At 42.6% G+C, this 18,824-nt stretch overlaps 1 protein-coding gene across 1 annotated transcript in view; it reads left to right on the top strand.

Annotated features, from left to right (window-relative positions):
* Positions 1-17,883, top strand: part of NCAM1 (neural cell adhesion molecule 1) — a 62,344-nt gene extending 44,461 nt beyond the window's left edge. The window contains exons 16-19 of the mRNA XM_009575237.1: positions 11,550-11,757; positions 12,184-12,300; positions 14,147-14,914; positions 17,720-17,883. Of these exons, the coding sequence (XP_009573532.1) occupies positions 11,550-11,757; positions 12,184-12,300; positions 14,147-14,914; positions 17,720-17,840 (1,214 nt within the window). The 3' untranslated portion in view covers positions 17,841-17,883. The remainder of the gene's footprint in view (positions 1-11,549; positions 11,758-12,183; positions 12,301-14,146; positions 14,915-17,719) is intronic.
* Positions 17,884-18,824: the final 941 nt, after the last annotated feature.

Genomic DNA, 18,824 nt, shown 5'->3' with positions numbered 1-18,824 from the left:
AAAGCAGCGGATAGAAAACAGTTTCTGAAACCAGAAAGCAGGATTCCCATTTTAAACTAAAGCAAAAGAGACCATTCAGATCTCTGGGGCGATGCTTTTCACAATGCAGATTTCCCTTCCAAATCTGCTTTGGGCTTGCTTACTGCTCATTTGTCCAGCTCAGCCTTTGGAGAAATAAAGGCGTAAGGAGTTTGCTAGCAGTTGGATAAGGGAGGGGGTTAAAATCTTTCTCTGAAGGTTTTTTATTAAACGAAATGGAGATCAAATTACAGTAATTTTAAAACAGCACTGTTTTAATGTTGGGTAGGACATTAGGGAAAAGTAACTAAATAGCATTAGAATGCTGCTGGAAACTCTTGTTTGAGACAGACTGTACTTATTAGCGTGCTTAAAAAGTGAGGCAGAAGCACAAATGCTATGAAAAACAAGCAGACCCTATTAGCTGAGATGCTAGGAATTTAGCAGTTCGCTGGAAGGTGTTGAAAGGACAGTTAGTATTTCTTTTCTACACGGATAATAGCAGTGCATATTTAAAAAAACAAAAACAAACAAAACCCCCCCCAAAAAACCACACCAAAAACCCAACCCAAACAAAACCTCAAGGATGAAATTACTGGACACCTGTAAATTAAAGTTCTGATTGGTTAAAGACAGATGGACGAACTTGAAAGCTGATGAGTCAGTCAAGATAAGTCCTCACTGCACAGATTGGTGCTGACAGCCCATACTGAAGAGAGTGATTTGATTTCATTCTGTCTTCTAGATTGTTAACTCAGTCTCGTGTTTTTCTTCAGAACAACTAGAGAGTTTTCTTCAGTCTTTCCCTTGCATTGAGAATTCAATTCTTGGTCTGCCCCCACTGTGCCCACTCCCTTCCTGTCTGAAGGAAATAGCTGAGATCTTGTGCAGTTTGCATGCTGAAACTCCACTTGATTAAGCCAGATAATGTTGTTAAGCATACAAATGAGTGACCTAGTTGGTTGGGGCTTGAAAAATGTGTAGGGTAGGGGGGATGAGCATAGGAAGGAGGAGGGAAATGGGGCAAAAGAGAGATGGGGATGTGTTTGAACAAAGCTGTAGTTTTGGGTGGAAGGACCCTCAGTAACTCATTAAGCAACTTACTCTCTGATTCTCATTTTCAACAGCTCTAATACTTACTACCCTCACATATTTGAAGGACAACTGCGACTGATTGGCAGGAGAAAGTGAGGGTAATTTGGCAAAGAGTGCCTAAAGGTCAGTTCAGAGCTGAACAGTCAAATGCGGTAGGCTGGAAACAGCAGAAGGTGGTTCCTTTGCACTGTGATGTATCTCCCCAGGGAAAGTTACAAGTACTTACAGTCTTTTTGTTCCTCCACGCTCCTTTGTACGCAACCATTGTTGCCTTCCTGTGCTGATATTTTCTCTTAGCCTTTGTTACATGCCCAGCGGGACAGCAAAGCTACCTGGGACAGCTGGGATGTCTTGCACAGGTGTATTAGCAAATTTTGAGAATGCTGTTGACTTTGGAATATGCAGTGTTCATACTGTAGTCCATGGCAATGGGAAGAGCAATGAGCCCAGATGCCACTGAGCCCTTGAAATGCAACAGTAACATCGGCAGGCACCTTCTAAAAAATGGGGCGGCGGGGGAAGCCCAGTTTGTTATCACAGGTGTAACTTCTTTGGCCTCTCTGAAATTATTCCTCACTTAGTCTGGTGTGAAGCATAGGAGGAATCAAGATAGGAGGCTGCCACTCAGATGTTGCACTTGGAAACATCAGAAGCACTTTGAAAAGCAGGTTTTTTGGAGTGCAGATTTGCTGCAAGGTTGACCCAACAGATGGATGCAGTTGGTTCTCAGAAAGAATGTGCTCTGGTTCAGGGGCAAGTAGAGCACTGTGCAGTGAAATGATTACTGCTGGCTATACTGGACTTGTGACTCTCTTTCTCCTTGTAGAGGACTTTGGTTTTTATTAGGCCTTCCAAGGTGTTTCCTGACCTTTTGGTTCCCTGAGCTGATCCCCAAACTAATAATGCTGGGGAAAATATTTCCAGAGGGCAGGCTGGATTTTTCTGACATGCAGTCCACAGGTTTCTATTGAAATGAAGGCAAGTATGCCAAACTGCAGTAGGGAAGAGGCTCTGTGTATTACTTTCCTTTAGCATCTTTTGTCATTTTTATGGCGTTTAGCTTTTACATTTTGATTTCAGAATGAGCTACATAGAAGTCAGAGCCAATGCCTCTAACATGGCATTGCTCTGCTTGACAGTAAGAGCTAGGAATTTCCTGCAGGCAAAATGTATATTTATTATGTAGAGTCCTTTGTTACCATCATCTGTACAGTGTCCTTAAAGTGGTTGGAACGATGAGGGTATTATTTTCAGTAATAATAATAATTGCATTAGAGTAGTTTACAAGCAGCTGGAAGGCTAAATGGAAAAGTTAGTCCTGTATTCTTGAGACCTTCTTGCTTCTCGAGGGTTTTAGTCACCTGGATCTATTATCCAAATCCTTGGTACAACAGGCTTTGGGGGAAGGACTTGGACAGGGAGGTGGATTGTCTGCTACACAAAAGCTTTTCTTTTTTTTTTTAATGTGTAAAAGGCAGTGTTGTCCTTTCAAATACCAGATAACCATTTTCTTGTGTTTCTCGCTGAGCCTTCTGTTCCATCATTTTTAATATCATTTGCCTGCGAACCCTATAAACCCTGACTTGGACCCTGCTCTGCAGCTTTGGACATTGCTGAGCTTCTGAACCGGCCCTTTTGTCGGTGTGAATGTGCTAATGCTCTTCTTTAACCTTTAGCCATTTTAATTTACAAAATTAAATAAACCTTTGATTCTTATGTTTTCTATATTTATGACCTAATTTTTTTATCTATTTTTCTCTCTTTCTCTCTTTCTTTCTTTTTCTTCCTTGTCCTTTCTTCCCTGCCCTCTCCCTTCTTCCCCTTACTCCTTTCCTATGTCTGTCTTCATACATGTCACCTTGGATCTCACGGGGAAACATCCACGCTTGCCACATGCACCAAATTTATTTTTAAACAACCATATTTTCCCCTCCTGGGAACCATTGTCTGGCACCTGCAGCGACCTTGGGAAGTCCATCAACGTCGTCCTCCTTTGTTTCATTGCTTCTTTCTGCAGTGACTCTGCTTTTGCTCTGTTAGAAACTTGAAATAAAATAAAACAATATTTGCTTGAAAAGGCCTGGGTCCCACCAAGGCCTGAAAGCAGATAACTTTGCATCAGAGGATCATGTTGGTTCAGAGGGAAGGGGAAAAAAAAACCCACAACAAAAAAACCACACCACACAAAAAAACCCCCACCAAACACAGAACATTTAAAAAAAAAAAAGAAAGTTTGATATGAAAGAGTCAGTATTTTGTAACAAGGAAAAAAAGGTTTAAGCCAAGTTTTTTCTCTTTAACATTTTTTTGTTACTTGTAATGAATTTGCCCTTTTTAATGGATGTAAAGAAAGATTTTGTTGTTGTTGTTTGCTTGCTGTTTTTCATCAAAGGAAGGTACAATATTGAAAGCCTTTTAAGATACTGCTTTTTACTGATTTCTCCGCACATCTGGTGCTGATCACCACTGTATTGTGCAAAAGGTTTCCAAAGCCCCATCCACAAATCTAAACCCACAGACTATAAAAAGAGAGAGAAGATTTGTCAGAGAGAATCCTGCTGGTTGCCCAAATGTCTCTGAGGGCTTTTGCATGTGGATTCAAATCTATGGCCATTAGAATGTTCTCCTGATATGATGGTCTGAATATAAACATCTTGTGGGAATTACACTGTAGAGATTTCTTTCTTTCTTCTTTATGTGGTTGAATCCTTGCGACTTCATTGGCCCCTTGTGTGCAGTCAAGCATCTCATGATCCAGAGTGGATCTGGGGCATAATACAGCCCATGAGCGTACAAATTTGCAATGGATGCTTGTCTAATATTTTCTGGTTTTCCACTATTGTATTATCAACTTCATAGAGATCCCTTTTCTTGCCATTTTAACAGAAAATATTAGCTTGGATCAAGTTACCTGACCAGCTAAATTATTATTATTACTGATCCTTAATAATATTCATGGTTAACTACGCATGTGACACCACCAGACAGGATTAATCCATTGTGTAAATTGGTGCAATATAATGCATCTTTGTTACCAAGTTCTGTGTATTGCATTTTGTTGAACAAATTTCAGTTGACCTTTTTTCTTGTTCTTACTTCAAAAAAAAAAACAAACCACATACAGAAAACCAACTCAACAACAACAAAAAACGCTGTGCCCCTCATGAATTGTCTTTGTGATGGGAAATCCATTTGGCTCTGATGCTCTTCTAAAAATGGGTGTGTGTCTCCCTCTAGGTCTCTCTTTCTCTCTGAGTGGCCTGAGGTTGCCAAGGATGAAATTGACATAGTTGTTGAACTGTCTGTACAGAATGTCTCAAATATTATCAGTTGTCTGGAATGGGATTAATCTTTTTAACAACATTCTAATAGGGACAAACAAAAAACGCTGCCATCAGTCTTGTCTAACTATGCGTTTTATGCTCTGCACCTAAGTCTCTGCTGTATTTATTCAGACCTTGTTCATTATGATTTGTGAACTGCTTTTTTATCTAAATTATAAATGAAAACTTTGTGCAGGTGTTGCACACAAAAGCATACGGATTTCTTTAAAAAAAAAAAAAACACCTCACCTGCAGTGTTTTAGAGTGTAGAAAATTTGTTATATCTTTTGAATTTACACCTTAGTGTTACTGAAGAGTAACACAAGTTACTGAAGAGTTACAGCAAGAGTAATAACAATACTAAAAAGTTGTGTGACCTTCCCCTATAGCTGAATTTATTAAGTTCATCTGTAGATCTGATACCAGCTTGTATTGTGGGTTTCCCCTTATCCACAGACGGAGGTTACTAGCTGAGGTTGAGATATGTCTCACCCAACTCATAGGTTATTAAAATTATCTTGCCTTAAATAGATTATAACTATAAATTATAGTTTATAACTTTACATAGTGTTGCGTGGAGAGAGAGCAGCACCTCTGGAGGACGTTCTTCTTATTCAAGGAGAGGTTCCTAAAGGCAGTGGAGATGCATTATGCTCTGAGGGGCCTCCTCTCTGTGGTGAGTAGGCAAAGCCCAGACAAGTAGATGAGAGATCGTTTACATGGCTGAAGTTACTTGAAGTGAATCCCATACTCAACAGCAAACAGGAATCCAGTCAACATGGAATATATACAAAAAAGAGCTTCTGTCCCTGTGTTTGTAAAAATAAGGAGCATAATTGGTATTTTTACCACCAGTTTATGCAGACTTGTAACATGTCAGATACTAGATATACTTTGGATCCTTGAGATCTGGCAGTCAATGCTGGACAAGGTCCCAGGCCTTATTCTTGATGTAAATAAAATAAAATTAAAAAAAGTTTGCAGAAAAGCCAGCTCTCTCTTCTGTGCTCAGAGATGAGACATAGATCCAGATCTGAAACCAGAAGAAGTTCAGACACTCAGATTTTCAGCGCACACATGCAACCTTGCAAACGCATGTTCTGTGGGAACAAGTTATACCTACAGGAAGGCTGGAACCTCAACACTTAGAAAAGATGTTCCCATGTGTGTGTGATGAACTAGAGAGCCTTGTAGGATCTCACATGGCCCATGGGATTCCAGCAGCTGTACTCCCAGTTCGTGTTAAGTGTCTACATATTTTCAAAGATGTTTGTCAAAGCATTACTTTGGCTGCCTTCATTTTACAGGAAGGCCTTGTTTGATAACATTCTGCTCCACCAGGATCAGTTGCAATTGTTCACACCTCCTAGTTTCTGCTAGATAAAAAGAAGTTTTTGAAGCTCTTCTGACTCTTGAAGCTGGTGGAGTGGAACGAGCAGCCAGTGGCACTGCGGTGTGTGCAATGCAGTAGTATAGAAGAAGGGCAGCTGTGGCAGAGGTCAGACTGCAAATGAACTTTTCAGATTTACAGTCTTACTCCTGAAACAAGGATCTTCATGTGACTCTTTGCTTACAGTTTTTCCTCTTTGTGTGCTCATATATGCTCATATACCCCTTTTCATCCTTGGAAAGGGAGTCAGTGATAGGAAAATAACAGAGCTTGAAGCCAGGAGCAGACCACTGAAGCTACACAGTGTTGGTGAGTTCAGTAGTAGTTTTGGGAAATATCCATTGCCCTCTTGTCTTGGAAGGAATGCTCCACGGACTGCTGTGTATTTCTGCTACCTAGTAGCTAAGTTGAAAGCAAGCATAAATTGTCGAGCCTAAATCTGTGTGGAAACAGAAGCTGTTGCCACTTGGAGTAGAAGGTTGCTCGCATGTTGCTTTTCTCCACTATAAATTGTGCAGAGTGTCTGAGAGAATGAGGTCTGTAAAATGTGGCACCCCTTGTTTGAAGGATATTTTTAAGTGTTTGCATATTAAAGCTGTCAGCATCCACTGAGAACAAATAGCTTTTCTCCAGGTTTGTTTTTTTTTTTTTCTTCTGATGCATGAAATGAATTTTTATTTGTTTTGCTTGTTCTCTCTTCTGCCAAATATTGTAGGACCTTTGAAATGCCTGGAATCATATCTGCTTCTCTCCATCCGTTTTTTGTCTCTCGGTCTGCCTGTGCCTGAACATTCTCTGCACGCTCTAGCTGAGACTCCACTAGGAAGACATATCTGAGTGGTTCTGTTCTCTCTGACAGGGCAGATGTCTGTACAGAGTTGCAGAAAGTAAAATTGATGGGTCATTTTATTGTACACTGTAAAATAAGGATGATTAGAAAGGTCAGTCTTGCAGGAAGCTCACTTTCCATTGAAAAAATAATTTGTAATTAATAAATTCTTCACTACTTTAGAATTAAGGTCTCAAGAGACTTTTTTAACATTTTGTGTTTCCTTATTTAACCTGTGGAAGTATTATTCCTCTTAGTCCTGAGAATAGCAAAAGGGAATCAATGGAAAGCTTCTCATCAGGTTAAATGTGCTCTGGATCAGAAATGTCAGAAATGTCCACCTAGTGCACATACTACTGCAATACATGTCTATTTACACAGTAGCACTCACTGGTGATACACGTGTACTCTCGTACACACAGTGTTAGCAGCTGATGCTCAACAACCTAACTGTTTATTTATATACTTCTTTTGTACACACTGAATTGTTTTAGGCCCCAGCAAACTCATTAGGGATATTAAGTGTCTAAATATTAGTTTGATTAAATACAACATAAATTTAGCTGTAGGATAGAGTGAATAGTTCTTAAAGTATTTGTAGATCAATTTAATTTAATCAAATGTGTTACTCTGTGAAACTGAATAATATACTACATGCTTCCTGCATTTTATAGCAACAGCAAAATTTCTTTACAAAATACATACAGAAAAAAGAAACGCAGCACCAACAGCCTCCACGTTCATGGGGTCTTTAAGGATTTGTATGTTATTCTTCCTTATTGCTAGTCTCTGAAATATTTGGAATATCAATTCATGTCATGAATTAGAATTTATAAAACCAGAACTAGTAGAAGAGATTTGAAAGTTACTGAAAATTGCAGGGCTTTCTTACTAGCCTAGAAAAAACAACACTGCAGGCAATTACCTTGGCCCAGTTTCATTGTCTGAAACATAAAATCTGGGAGTAGCACAAAAACAAGGGCATTCCCCTGCAGATTTGCCCTTATTCTCCCCATCTCCATACTCTTCTTCCTGGCAGCCTTTCTTACTGTAGCTACTCGTGCTCCCTGGGGCAGAGGGGCAGAGCAGGAAAGATAATGGTTTGGAAGGGAGGGAGGAACAAGGAGGGAAGACTTGTACCTATTCAGTAGCTCTCCTTTGGGTGTTTAGAGAGAAAAGAGTTATTTTGTAGCTATCATAGCAGAAGTTGTATCTTTGGGAACAGTAGTGCTTGGTGGGTTTTATAACCTTGTGCAGTGGGTTCCAAAATTTCAGGGCCAGTCAGTCTACTACCAGGTTACAGCAGTTCTTGTGGACTGCTGTCCTGCAGCACTTCATGTTGAAGTTTCATTGACAGCACAGTCATTCAGTGTAACTTGGGTGCTTTTTGCAATTTTGATCAGCTGCAGATCATTTTCTGTGGCTGCAAGACCACAGCAGTCTGGGTTAGAACTGTATCTTCATGCTAATTAAATCAAATGGACTTCTGAGGAGACTCAGAATTATTTTGTAGTTGTATAGGAGCCCTCCTAGTGTAGCATTACAAATAGTTTATGCCCTTGCTTCCTAAACATAAAAGATAGGACTCTAAGACAGAGTGGAAGGATAGCGGGGCCCATCTTTGCTACGAACTGTTGGTTATGTTGGCGTCAGCAAATCTCTGGCAGTCGTAGTGGCTGAAGCTTTACTGTTTCAGGGATGCTTGGTGTCACAGAGAAAATCGGTGGCAGAACAAAGAATTGATGCTAGGTTTGAACATCTTTATCTGCAGTAGTGCTAAGTAATCTGCATAAAATCCCTGTTTAGAAAGTAAAGCAGATTTCTATTCAACCAAATTTGGGGGAGAAAGATACGACATTCTGCTCTCATTTGGGCATTTTTGTTAAAATTTCATACGTTATTCCTAGCCTAAGCTCCTCCACCTTCTGTTTCCAGCTTTTGAATCTTGTTGTATCTTTGCTCAAATAAAGTGCCTTTATTGTATGTACTATTCTGCTGCATATAGGGCTACAATGACCTAATTAACCCCTGCACATTTCTTTTTTGAAATTACATTGACTGAGTTTCCCAAGTAATTTTTTATTTCTTCAACCATGATTGTGATACTTCCCTGAATCATCTTCTTCCTCAGGATCTTTTCTGAACAGCTTTCCCACATTAGTCAGACTGATGCCAAAGACAGAGATATTCGTTCATTTCCAGCTCCTTGCATCCCTGTTTATACATGTGCCTTGGTATTGCCAGAAGTGAAATGGTAACAGGCTGGCCCAGGATCCTGTGGGAATGCCTGAACCTTTTGATCTCTAATGGCACAGCGAACTGACTCCTGCACAGGGAATAAATTAGTTCCTTCCTTACTATTCATGTAAAGCAGCTTGCCCAAGTCTGATACCATGCGTAAACACTAAGGCGCTTGAAAACAGCCACTGCTGCAATGCCTGCTGAGGACCCAGAAGCTTTGGCTGTGCCTCAGAGGCAGAGGCTGTGATTGTCCTAACGGGTTTGCAGCTTTTGCAGTTCTTATTGAAGTTCACATGGGTCATGTGCAGTGGTTCACAGGCAAGGTATGGGCAATGTATAAGGCTATTGATGTGGTTTATGCCACAGATAATTCCTGACCTTAAGGGGCTTATAGCTGATACTGACGGGTCTTGTAAAAGCTGGTGGGGAGAGGAAGCAAAGAGTAGGACTCTCGTTTGTATGGAATTTTCCAAAAGATGGAATTTTCCCATGTGCTAGAAGACATCTGTCCCAGGATGAAATATTTTGTCTCACTCCAGCTTTGGTGACTGAGATGAGGTATATTTTGGAGGCACAACAAGGAACTATTATCCTGTAATCCTGTCTGTGATGTTTTCCTTAGTGTACCTTTATTAGCCTGCCAAGGAGCTCATTCCCAGAAAGCTAATGTAGATGAGAAGAAAAGTTTGACACGTCTTTAGCTTTTTCTCCAGGAGCTGGTGTGTACAGGAACATGTTAATTATTGAATAATCCATGCAAGAATCCTGAATACATTAGAAGAGGGAAAATACATGACCTCCTGACTCCCTGCATGCATCGGAGGGTGACAATTCATTTAATTATGCACCTTGCTTGCAAGGGTCTGGTCTGTGGCACAAATGTTCTGCTGAGCATTGAATGGACTTGTGATGTAAGTGTCAGAGTCGGGTGTCTCAGAGTGACTTTTAGATACAGTCAAATGCAGAAAGAAACTTTCCTGTTGCAGTCTGGATTCCTTAGTACGTATTAGGGTTACAAAATCAAACAACACTTATCTGCCTCATGCTAAGGATATTCTGTCTCCTATTTTTAAGTAATAAAATGTGTGGCAGAGGGTATGGCACTCTGTCTGTGAGCCCTGGAAATGATCTCACCACCTGTCAAAGTCAACCTAGATCGGTGGAAAGAGGTGCTTTCCTGGGCTTTTCTGCAAAGAAAAGATTCTAAGTGTTTGGGGTTTGTGACATCCATCAGTAAAAAATGCAGTAGAAATTAATAGAATTGCATCTTAATTGAAATAAAAAACCAAAATACTCCTACGGGCAATGACAAACATGCTGTTCTTGTTCAGCTGTCTCAGTAAATACCAGTAAGCAGCTCTGTCAGATGCACAGGCCTTTGCTGAGTGCACAGTCCCATAGAGAGAGGCAAATTATGTGACGACTGAGAGTAGCAAGCTGGTTTTGAGTAGTTTGGTACATCTAAATAGGTGCTGAACTGTATGAGCCAACAACCAAATGCTCTGCCTGAAGATCAGCAGCTTGGAAAGCATTGTTCTGAATAAAACAAGGGGAACAAAACGTAGTTTGTGTTCAGGGTATGACAGTAAGAGGCTGGGAAGCTGCAGCTAGCAACATTCAAGGATGTGTCTGTTGGTTTTGTGATGATCAAAGGCTTTGACAGGATTAACTGATGTGTTTATCCACTCCCTGTTTGTAAGAAAGTATTCAACATTTTACAAGCAGGTAGAAAGTTAAAGGTACTTCCCCTGAAGTTAGTACTATATGGGCAACCCCACACATTTTCTAGGCCTCCATCACCACCTCTCACCTGCTGTCCTTTTGTCTACTGCAAAAGGCAAGGTATTTTTTCCTATTCTATAGCTGGGGAAACTTAGTGGAGATGGGTGTGGTGGAGCGAGCAGCTGCTGTGACCAGGACAACGTCAACAGAGTGGCAGTCTGCTTATCTTTACCATTTGCTTTCTCAGAAGGCTACTTGGATTGTTGTAAGCCAAAACCCTCCTAGAGCATTCACTGATGAGCTCAGCTATCTCTGGATAAGACAGGAAAAGCTTACCACTTTCCAGTTCTGGATAATTGGCTCTTACCTGAGCAACAGGAAGGGGTTTAATTCTTCCTTTTGTTTTCACCATATAAGGGGCTAACCAGCGCTGAGGTCCCACAGGTATCACCCAGTATTCTGTGTGACCAGGGCAAGTCATGCTACAGAGTCTAGGCTTCACTTAACTAGTGAAGCACAAGGCTAACACACAACTTGTCCTTGTGCCAGGCTGGCAGTGCCAAAGGCACTCTGGACTCTAGACACAGCCTTCATCTTGAGGAAGTGATGGAGGGAAACAGGAGCCCTTCAGAGTTCCAGCTGGGTATATGCTACAATAGAAGAGGTTTCTGTAGTCTGCTTTCCAGGCCTTAGCCCAACAGAGATGGGAAAAACCCTATTAGGTCCAAGTGAATCTGTCTCTTCAGGTAGATTGTCCTGCATGTCTTTAGGATAAAGTACTGGTTATAACACAAGGCTGCTAGAGAGAGGGTGTACTTTCTGTAAGTTTCCCATGCTTGCAACCTAAGCGTAGCCAAATTTGAGCCATAACTAGCCCCAACTCACCTTTTAACTACAGTGCCTTCTTTTCTTCTCTTTTTGGTCTCTAAAGCCAGCACTAGCCCTACATCAGGCCTTGGGACTGCTGCCATTGTAGGCATTCTCATTGTTATCTTTGTGCTGCTCCTGGTGGCTGTGGATGTCACCTGCTACTTCCTGAACAAATGTGGCCTGCTGATGTGCATTGCTGTCAACTTATGCGGCAAATCCGGCCCAGGAGCCAAGGGCAAAGACATGGAAGAGGGTAAAGCCGCCTTCTCGTGAGTACTGTCATCACTTATATTGCTCCTTCTGTTGATCAGTATGTCCCCTCAGCAACTCCAGGAAAGAAACTGGTTTAGGGAGTTCCAAGTTCCTCATCTCTCATGGGAGGGTACTGAAAAGATCTGGGGCCACACTGGTTCTCCTTTATATTTCCAGGAAGGGGTTTCTTCAGCTGTTTCTCTGGTTTTGTCCTATTCCTGTTAGTAGCCATCAAGTGGCTGGCCCAAATGGTCTGGCTGACCCAGAAAACAGTGGTCTTCTGTGCTGTAGGTAATAACTGGAAGAGGGAGTGACAAAAAGAAGCAATCTGCTGTTTAGGCCAGTCCGTTTCTGTCATTCACTATCGACATTTGCAGCATGTCTTTGCAGGAGGATACCTAGTGTGAATGGGAACCAATCTCCATGCAATTCCCTTGTTACAGGAAAGATGAGTCCAAGGAGCCTATTGTGGAGGTGCGGACTGAAGAGGAGCGGACCCCCAATCACGATGGGGGAAAACACACAGAGCCCAATGAGACCACCCCGCTGACGGAGCCAGAGTATGTTAGCATTAGTCAATCTTAGCACAGGGTCAATACATTGCCTTCAGTTGCCTTAATCCTTGATCTCTCATGCCCATGACTTAGGGCAGGAAGAGAGAAAGAAAGGTAAAATCTCCACACTCCACTTGTGACATACCTGTGAGGAAATGCCTCTTCTCTTCCCCAAGATTCAGTGACTCTTATTTCCAGCACTGGAAGGGAAGTAAAGCAATGTTTCTTGAAAGGCCTGTCTCTGCCAGTCCTGTCCAACGTGTAGATCAGGCACCTGTCCAGGTTCACTGCAAAGGATCCAGAGCAAAAGCAGCCCCCAGCTAGCACCGACTTATGCTTGAGCTCTGCCCTAGCAATGCTGGATGAGTGCTTGAACACCCCATGGTGAAAGGAGTCCTCTCTAGTGATAGCAGCAGAGTAGCTATGCTCTCGATGTTGGAGGAGGCATGGCAAGTCTGATTATTCTGTAAGAGGGCTGAGAGCTACCTACGAGTTTTGTTTATATTGGAGAACTTGTTTGGAGCCAGAGTCTGTGAATCCATGTTAGCTGGGATTAGCAAGGTTTTAAGTATTGCCCACTGTCTACGTTAAGCTCTTTCCTAAACTGCTGCAGTTCTAGTGTCCTCTGAGTACTTCTCCATAGCTTCTGGAGTGAGTAATGGGCGGAATTCACTTTAGGAAGCTGCTGAAATGCTTGTTAATATTTAGGTCAGGTTTGGGATTGATGACACAAGTTGGGTTCCTTTCCTTCAGCAGAGTCATCACAGCGGTGAGGTGGTCAGGCTCTACCACCTGCATACTGCTCACCTCCTTTGATAAGGTCAGCAGTGGGGCCCACTGGTAAAATGGCTCTGCTGGAAGTCTCTGTGAGGTGAGAGGAAAAAAGAGGCTATGTCCATAAGCAGCACTGAAGTGCGGACGCGCAGCACTGAGGAATAGCTGGGATTTTTATTGTCCTGATTTTCTTGGCTAGTCTTACCAGAGTTTTAACTCAATTATCCTCCTCTATGAAGGTTTTCTCTCTGTTAATAAGCCTGAGATGGTGTTCTCAGGCACACTGGCTTCTCATGGAATAAACCATTTAATTTTCCAGCCTCGCATCTGTGTACTTGTTAAGGCAACCAGTGCCACATCATGGCTGCTAAAGCGTAGTTACACTGTAAGACATTGTCCTAAAGCAAACGTTATTCCAGCTAACACAGCAGGCTGGAATCTGATCAAAAGGGGAGAAAGCGTCACCTCAAAGCTGCAAGTATGTATGTGTATGTACATATATATATGCATTACATGTGAGTGTGAGAAGAAGAATTATATTCTGTATGGTTTGATGAAGGCCTTGGACTTGCAGGCAAAAGGACAGGGCCAAGATGAGGGACTGGATTCAGGGGTCCTACACTGGGACCCTGTTGCGTGGTGACAGATGGCACAGGGCTGCAAACTCAGGGAATTGGCAAAATTCCTTGTGAGGTTAGGTGGAAGAGGCTGAGAGGAAAGTTAGTCTAAAAAAGAAGAGTCTCTGCAAGTTGACAGGGTTACGTTTGGTTAAGACTTGAAGCAAAATCCGCGTGAGCAAGCCGTTCCTGAAGGACGTGTCCTCTTTGCTCTTTTTCTCTTCCTAGTTATTCTTCAGTCATCCCAGCCAGCCCTTGCTACCCTTTGCTCATTTGACCTCTGAAAGGTTTCTGCTCCTCTGAGTACCTCTCCATGTTGTGTGTGTGCATTGTAACCACATGCCATGCTGCTGCTGTGCCACCCACCTGCCCTCTCACTCTTACGCTCTGCTCCCCTTTCCCCTGCTGGATTTACGGGCTTCATTGTCTCTATTTCTCTTCTACTCCTGTCCTCTTCACAGGCACCCTGCCGATACTGCAGCTACTGTTGAGGACATGCTGCCTTCTGTAACTACAGGCACCGCTAACTCTGACACTATCACTGAAACCTTTGCCACTGCTCAGAACAGCCCCACCAGCGAGACCACTACGCTGACCTCCAGTATTGCCCTGCCAGCCATGGCCATTCCTGACTCAAACTCCATGTCGCCTGGCCAGGCTACTCCAGCCAAAGGGGCAGCCATCTCAGTCTCTTCACCACCACCCTCCTCCACCCCCAAAGTGGCCCCTCTTGTTGATCTCAGCGATACCCCAAGCTCTACTCCAGCTACTAATAATTTGTCTTCAAGTGTCCTGTCCAACCAAGGTGCAGTGCTCAGCCCCAGCGCTGTTGCTAACGTGGCCGAGACCTCCAAAGTGGCAGCTGCCCCAAGCCCTGCAAACCTCACTGGCCCTCCAGTTCCATCAGAGCCCAAGCAGGAGGTCTCAAGCACCAAGAGCCCTGAAAAGGAAGCTGTGCAGCCCAGTTCAGTGAAGAGCCCAACAGAGACAACGAAGAACCCAAGCAATCTGAAGAGCGAGGCTGCTTCAGGCAGCACCACAAACCCCTCACAGAATGAGGACTTTAAAATGGACGAAGGGACCTTCAAGACATCAGACATTGATCTTGCAAAGGATGTTTTTGCGGCTCTTGGCACTACTACTCCTGCCAGCGTGACTAGCGGGCAAGCTCGTGAGCTTGCTTCTTCTACTGCAGACAGCTCTGTACCTGCTGCACCTGCAAAGACCGAGTATGGCTGCCTTTAATCTTCTGTTGGTTGTGTGCTGTGTCTCTTGTGCACTGGTGCGTGCTGTGTTCTTGTTGCGTGTTCTCTTAACTAATCTCATTTTCTTAGCAAACTAACTCACCTGTGAACCAACTAAGCAGGGCTTGGCTTTAAAGGTCCAGGAGGAAAGCAGGAATAGCTGTGCCAGGGAAGCAGGGAAAAGACAAACCCAGGAATTAGCATATATGTGTTATTCTTTAGACTTTTATGCAGCTTCGTCTATTGTAGGTTATTCTTTTAAGAAAGAGATCAGAAGCAGTTCAGTTTGATGCAAAGGAAGCGCTGTCCTTAGAGGCGCTGAGTTCCTGCAGTTCAATGAGCACAGCCACCCAAATTCAATTTCCTAACAGATCAGTGAAGCCCTTCAGAACTCATTTCAGTGTAAGGCAGGGCAGAAACTAGTGCCATGTGAAACTGTAAAGGCATGGTACCTCTAGATTTGTCCCTAAACTGGCAAAAGGATAAGGCAATGTGATCCTGTCTGAGAGAGGGGGAGCAGTCATAGCACAGTTGGGTCAGGATAACTTGGCAGTGTGTTGTCCTGGTATATTAGAGATGAGTGTCTATCCACTGGACTGGGTCTCCTCTTTACCCAGCTGATTTTTTCAGAGAGCATCAGCATGTTCCTAGGCAGGACAACCCTAGAGGTCCTTTGGAGCCGTATGCCATCTGGACAGGATCCACTTTCCTCAGCTGAATTGAGTCTGCATCTTGTGTTTGGCAGGAGATACTGTAACTGGAGAGTGAAAACAGCATGAAGTCCTCACCTGGGTAACTGTGGGGAGGGTCCCCAGCTGTTGTACAGGTCTTGGACAAGAACGCTCTTACTGTGTCGGTTTGGATGGCCGTTGCTGACAGAGCCATGAGCACAGAAGCCTGGAAAATGCTGATTGAAAACGGATAGCCACCCTTGAGGGGACAGGTACCTAAGGTCCCTGTTCCTTCTGGCTTCTTATTTGGATAGAGGCAGGATGAAATAGGAGGAGTATCTTGTCTTTCCTGGCCAAGCAGGGTCTGTGCTTTATCACAAGAGAGAGTCCTGAAAAGGCAGCTCAGATTTGTTGTGAGAGCAGCTCCCAAAATCAAAAGACTGAGTTCACACTGCATCTTTTAGCTTTTGCAAAGGAAAGTATATTGAGGACACTGGGCTCTGCGCTGTCAGCTAGATTGCTGCCAGGAACCTGAGGTTTACAGCTCACTCAGATAAATCTAGGCTATGCTATAGCAACCACACTGGAGACATACCCTAAGTCACAGCTTTGGTTAGAACTTTTTCCATCCTCACATCTCCAGGAAGATTACCTCATTCTGGAAGTGCTGTATTTAATTCAAAATAAAGCATTGGCCTTGATTGGCTTTGACACTGTGATTGCAATGTGTATTAGCACTCACAGAAGAGCAGTCATTCAGACACTGTAGAACTGAGAACCAGACTCTTTTCCAGATCTGAGTGAAAACCCATGCTGGTTTACTGTATTATTCAGGTGCCTTTACATCTCACGGCTCTGGTCTCCCTATCTCCCTGCTGTGCTCTTGTCCTCCCCTAAGTCAGGAGACATTCCTGCCGTGTGACTGTTCCACAGCACTGCCTTGTGCCCCACACAGCTATGGAGCATCTGGCCCTTCCTGGAAAGCCTGGGTGACATAGCAGATGCACGAGGGTTGGAGGGAACCAGTCAGCCTTTATGGGTGCAACTGGGCTGCTCCCAAGCAGAGAAATCCATGTTCACTTCAGTTCACTGCAGCTAAAGCCACTGCCCTGTCATGCTGGGTGCTACAGAGAGACAAAGAGAATAGCGAGTTGTGATCTGGTACTGAGCTGAAAGTTTCTGTAGGAAATGATTTGCCTATAGTAAGGAAACATTTCAACCGAATTAATGCAACTTGGTCTGTGTCACATAAATGAATTCTTGGTATGGTGGAATGCAGAGCCGTGTTCTTTCTGCCGATCCAGCCACCTTCTTCTACCTGTGCTGCTCATCTGCTTCCCTTGGGGCAAATCAGTGTTGCAACCATAGGCTTAGATTCATCTCACCTGCTCGTCAGGGTGAATCAAGATTGCAGTCATCTCAGACTAAGTTTGTGGCTAATGGGCTGGAACAGGCCTCCTTCTTCAGGGAGGCCACCAGATATACCTTGCGTGGCACTTTTCGTGACTATGAAGAGAGCGTTGGACAAACAGGCTTCTCTGATTCTTCAGTGAAGTGCCAAAGACAGGCTGATGAACCTGAGCTTCAGCCTGTGAAGATATTGACCTCCCTTACACTTCTGAAAATGTTTGACAAAATTCACTGCTTTCGTGTTTCCCTTCTTGCAAATTCCCTTCTGGGAAATTCTGGGACTGATTTCCTGCAGGGAAAAAGATTTTCTGCTAAAATGGCAGTCTGTTTTAATAAGACATTTGGATGACATAAATGAGTGATGGTAAAATCAAATTCCTTTGCAACTGTGTGAGTTTTCCCTTTTGCTCCTTTTTTCACACCACAACACGCCTTGCACCTCTGCTGCAGCCTGAGACCTCATCCTACTAGTATGTTAACTCAGGGCAGGAGGAAAATCAAAAAAGATTTCACTAGAGCTAAATGAAGCTGGGGTGGGGGGTGAGTTTGGCTTTACTTATTTCTGCATCTGGAAATGCTCATTTTGCTCTAGCAAGGCGATATATTTGCTTGTTTCCAGAAACACGTTCTTTCCTTATCGCTAATTCAGCAATAGACAGTCTATATTTCTCTGTCTCTAAACTATGCCATTTTGGTGATTCTTCTTCAGGAAAATCCCAGTAGAAGACAAATCTGAAGTGCAAGCAACGGAAACTAAGACACCTCCAGCAGAAGTCAAGACGGTCCCCAATGAAGCCACACAAACAAATGAAAATGAGAGCAAAGCATGATCAGCGACAGATGAAAACAAATGACAGAACAACTTCACCCAAGCATTTAAAACACAAAACACAACACACATCTCATTCCTCTAGTGTCTGTTGCCTTTTTTTAAAAAACAAACAAAACAGGAAATGCATAAATGGGGGGAGGGGGGAATATCTCTTTTTCTTTTCTTGTCTTCTCTTTTTTTTTTTTTTTTTTTTTTTTTTTAAGATTTCTAGAAAGGTTCTATTTGTTGTGCACTTGCTTTTAAAAAGTAATACATTTTAAAAACAGGGTTAAACCCATAACCAAATCAGGGCTTAGCTGACTCTGTGTGTATTCAACTAAGCAAAATTGCAAATACCACTTGCAAGGTTGGGAAGCTCAAAATCAACTAGTCCTAGACAGGGGGGAAAAAAAAAAAAAGACAAAAAAAAAAAAAAAAAAAAGACCCTGTTCTTTCCTTCATTAGTATAGCAGATATAACCACTGTACTACTTGGTACAGCTGGTACTTAATGAACAAAGTCCACAATTTATTTTTATACTTTTCAATCGAGTTTGAAATATGTAAAGCCTCATAAATAAGTTATAATTTCTGTTCACCTTGTATTTGTTCAGTATGCAAAGTGTCCTGAGCTCTTTGTGACTGAATTCTGTTCTCCATGTTAGACATTTATTTGGGGTTTACTATTATCTTTTTTTAGGAAGAATGCCAAAATTGCAGCTTCGGGGATATATTTCAATTTGCAGTATTCAGACTCTAAATTTCTTTAAATTTTATTTTAATTTTTGCCAACTTTTGTTCTTTCCAGTGTTTACAATTGACAAATTTTTTTAAAACTTTTGTTGTGTTTAATGTATGTGTAAAATAGCTGCCTTTTTTTTTTTAAGTAAATACAGTCTATAGATACTAGGTTAGCAGCATGCTTGCTTTGCAAAGGGAGACATTTTAAAACATGGATGTTTACAGTAGTTGTTTCCCCTTTATCTCTTCTTAATTATTGTTGT

The sequence above is a fragment of the Fulmarus glacialis genome, unplaced genomic scaffold (genome assembly GCF_000690835.1).
Source record: "Fulmarus glacialis isolate BGI_N327 unplaced genomic scaffold, ASM69083v1 scaffold15853, whole genome shotgun sequence".
NCBI classification, from domain to species: Eukaryota; Metazoa; Chordata; class Aves; order Procellariiformes; family Procellariidae; genus Fulmarus; species Fulmarus glacialis.
Note: the sequence above shows the minus strand (reverse complement) of the source record. Positions and strands in the feature narration are given on the sequence as shown.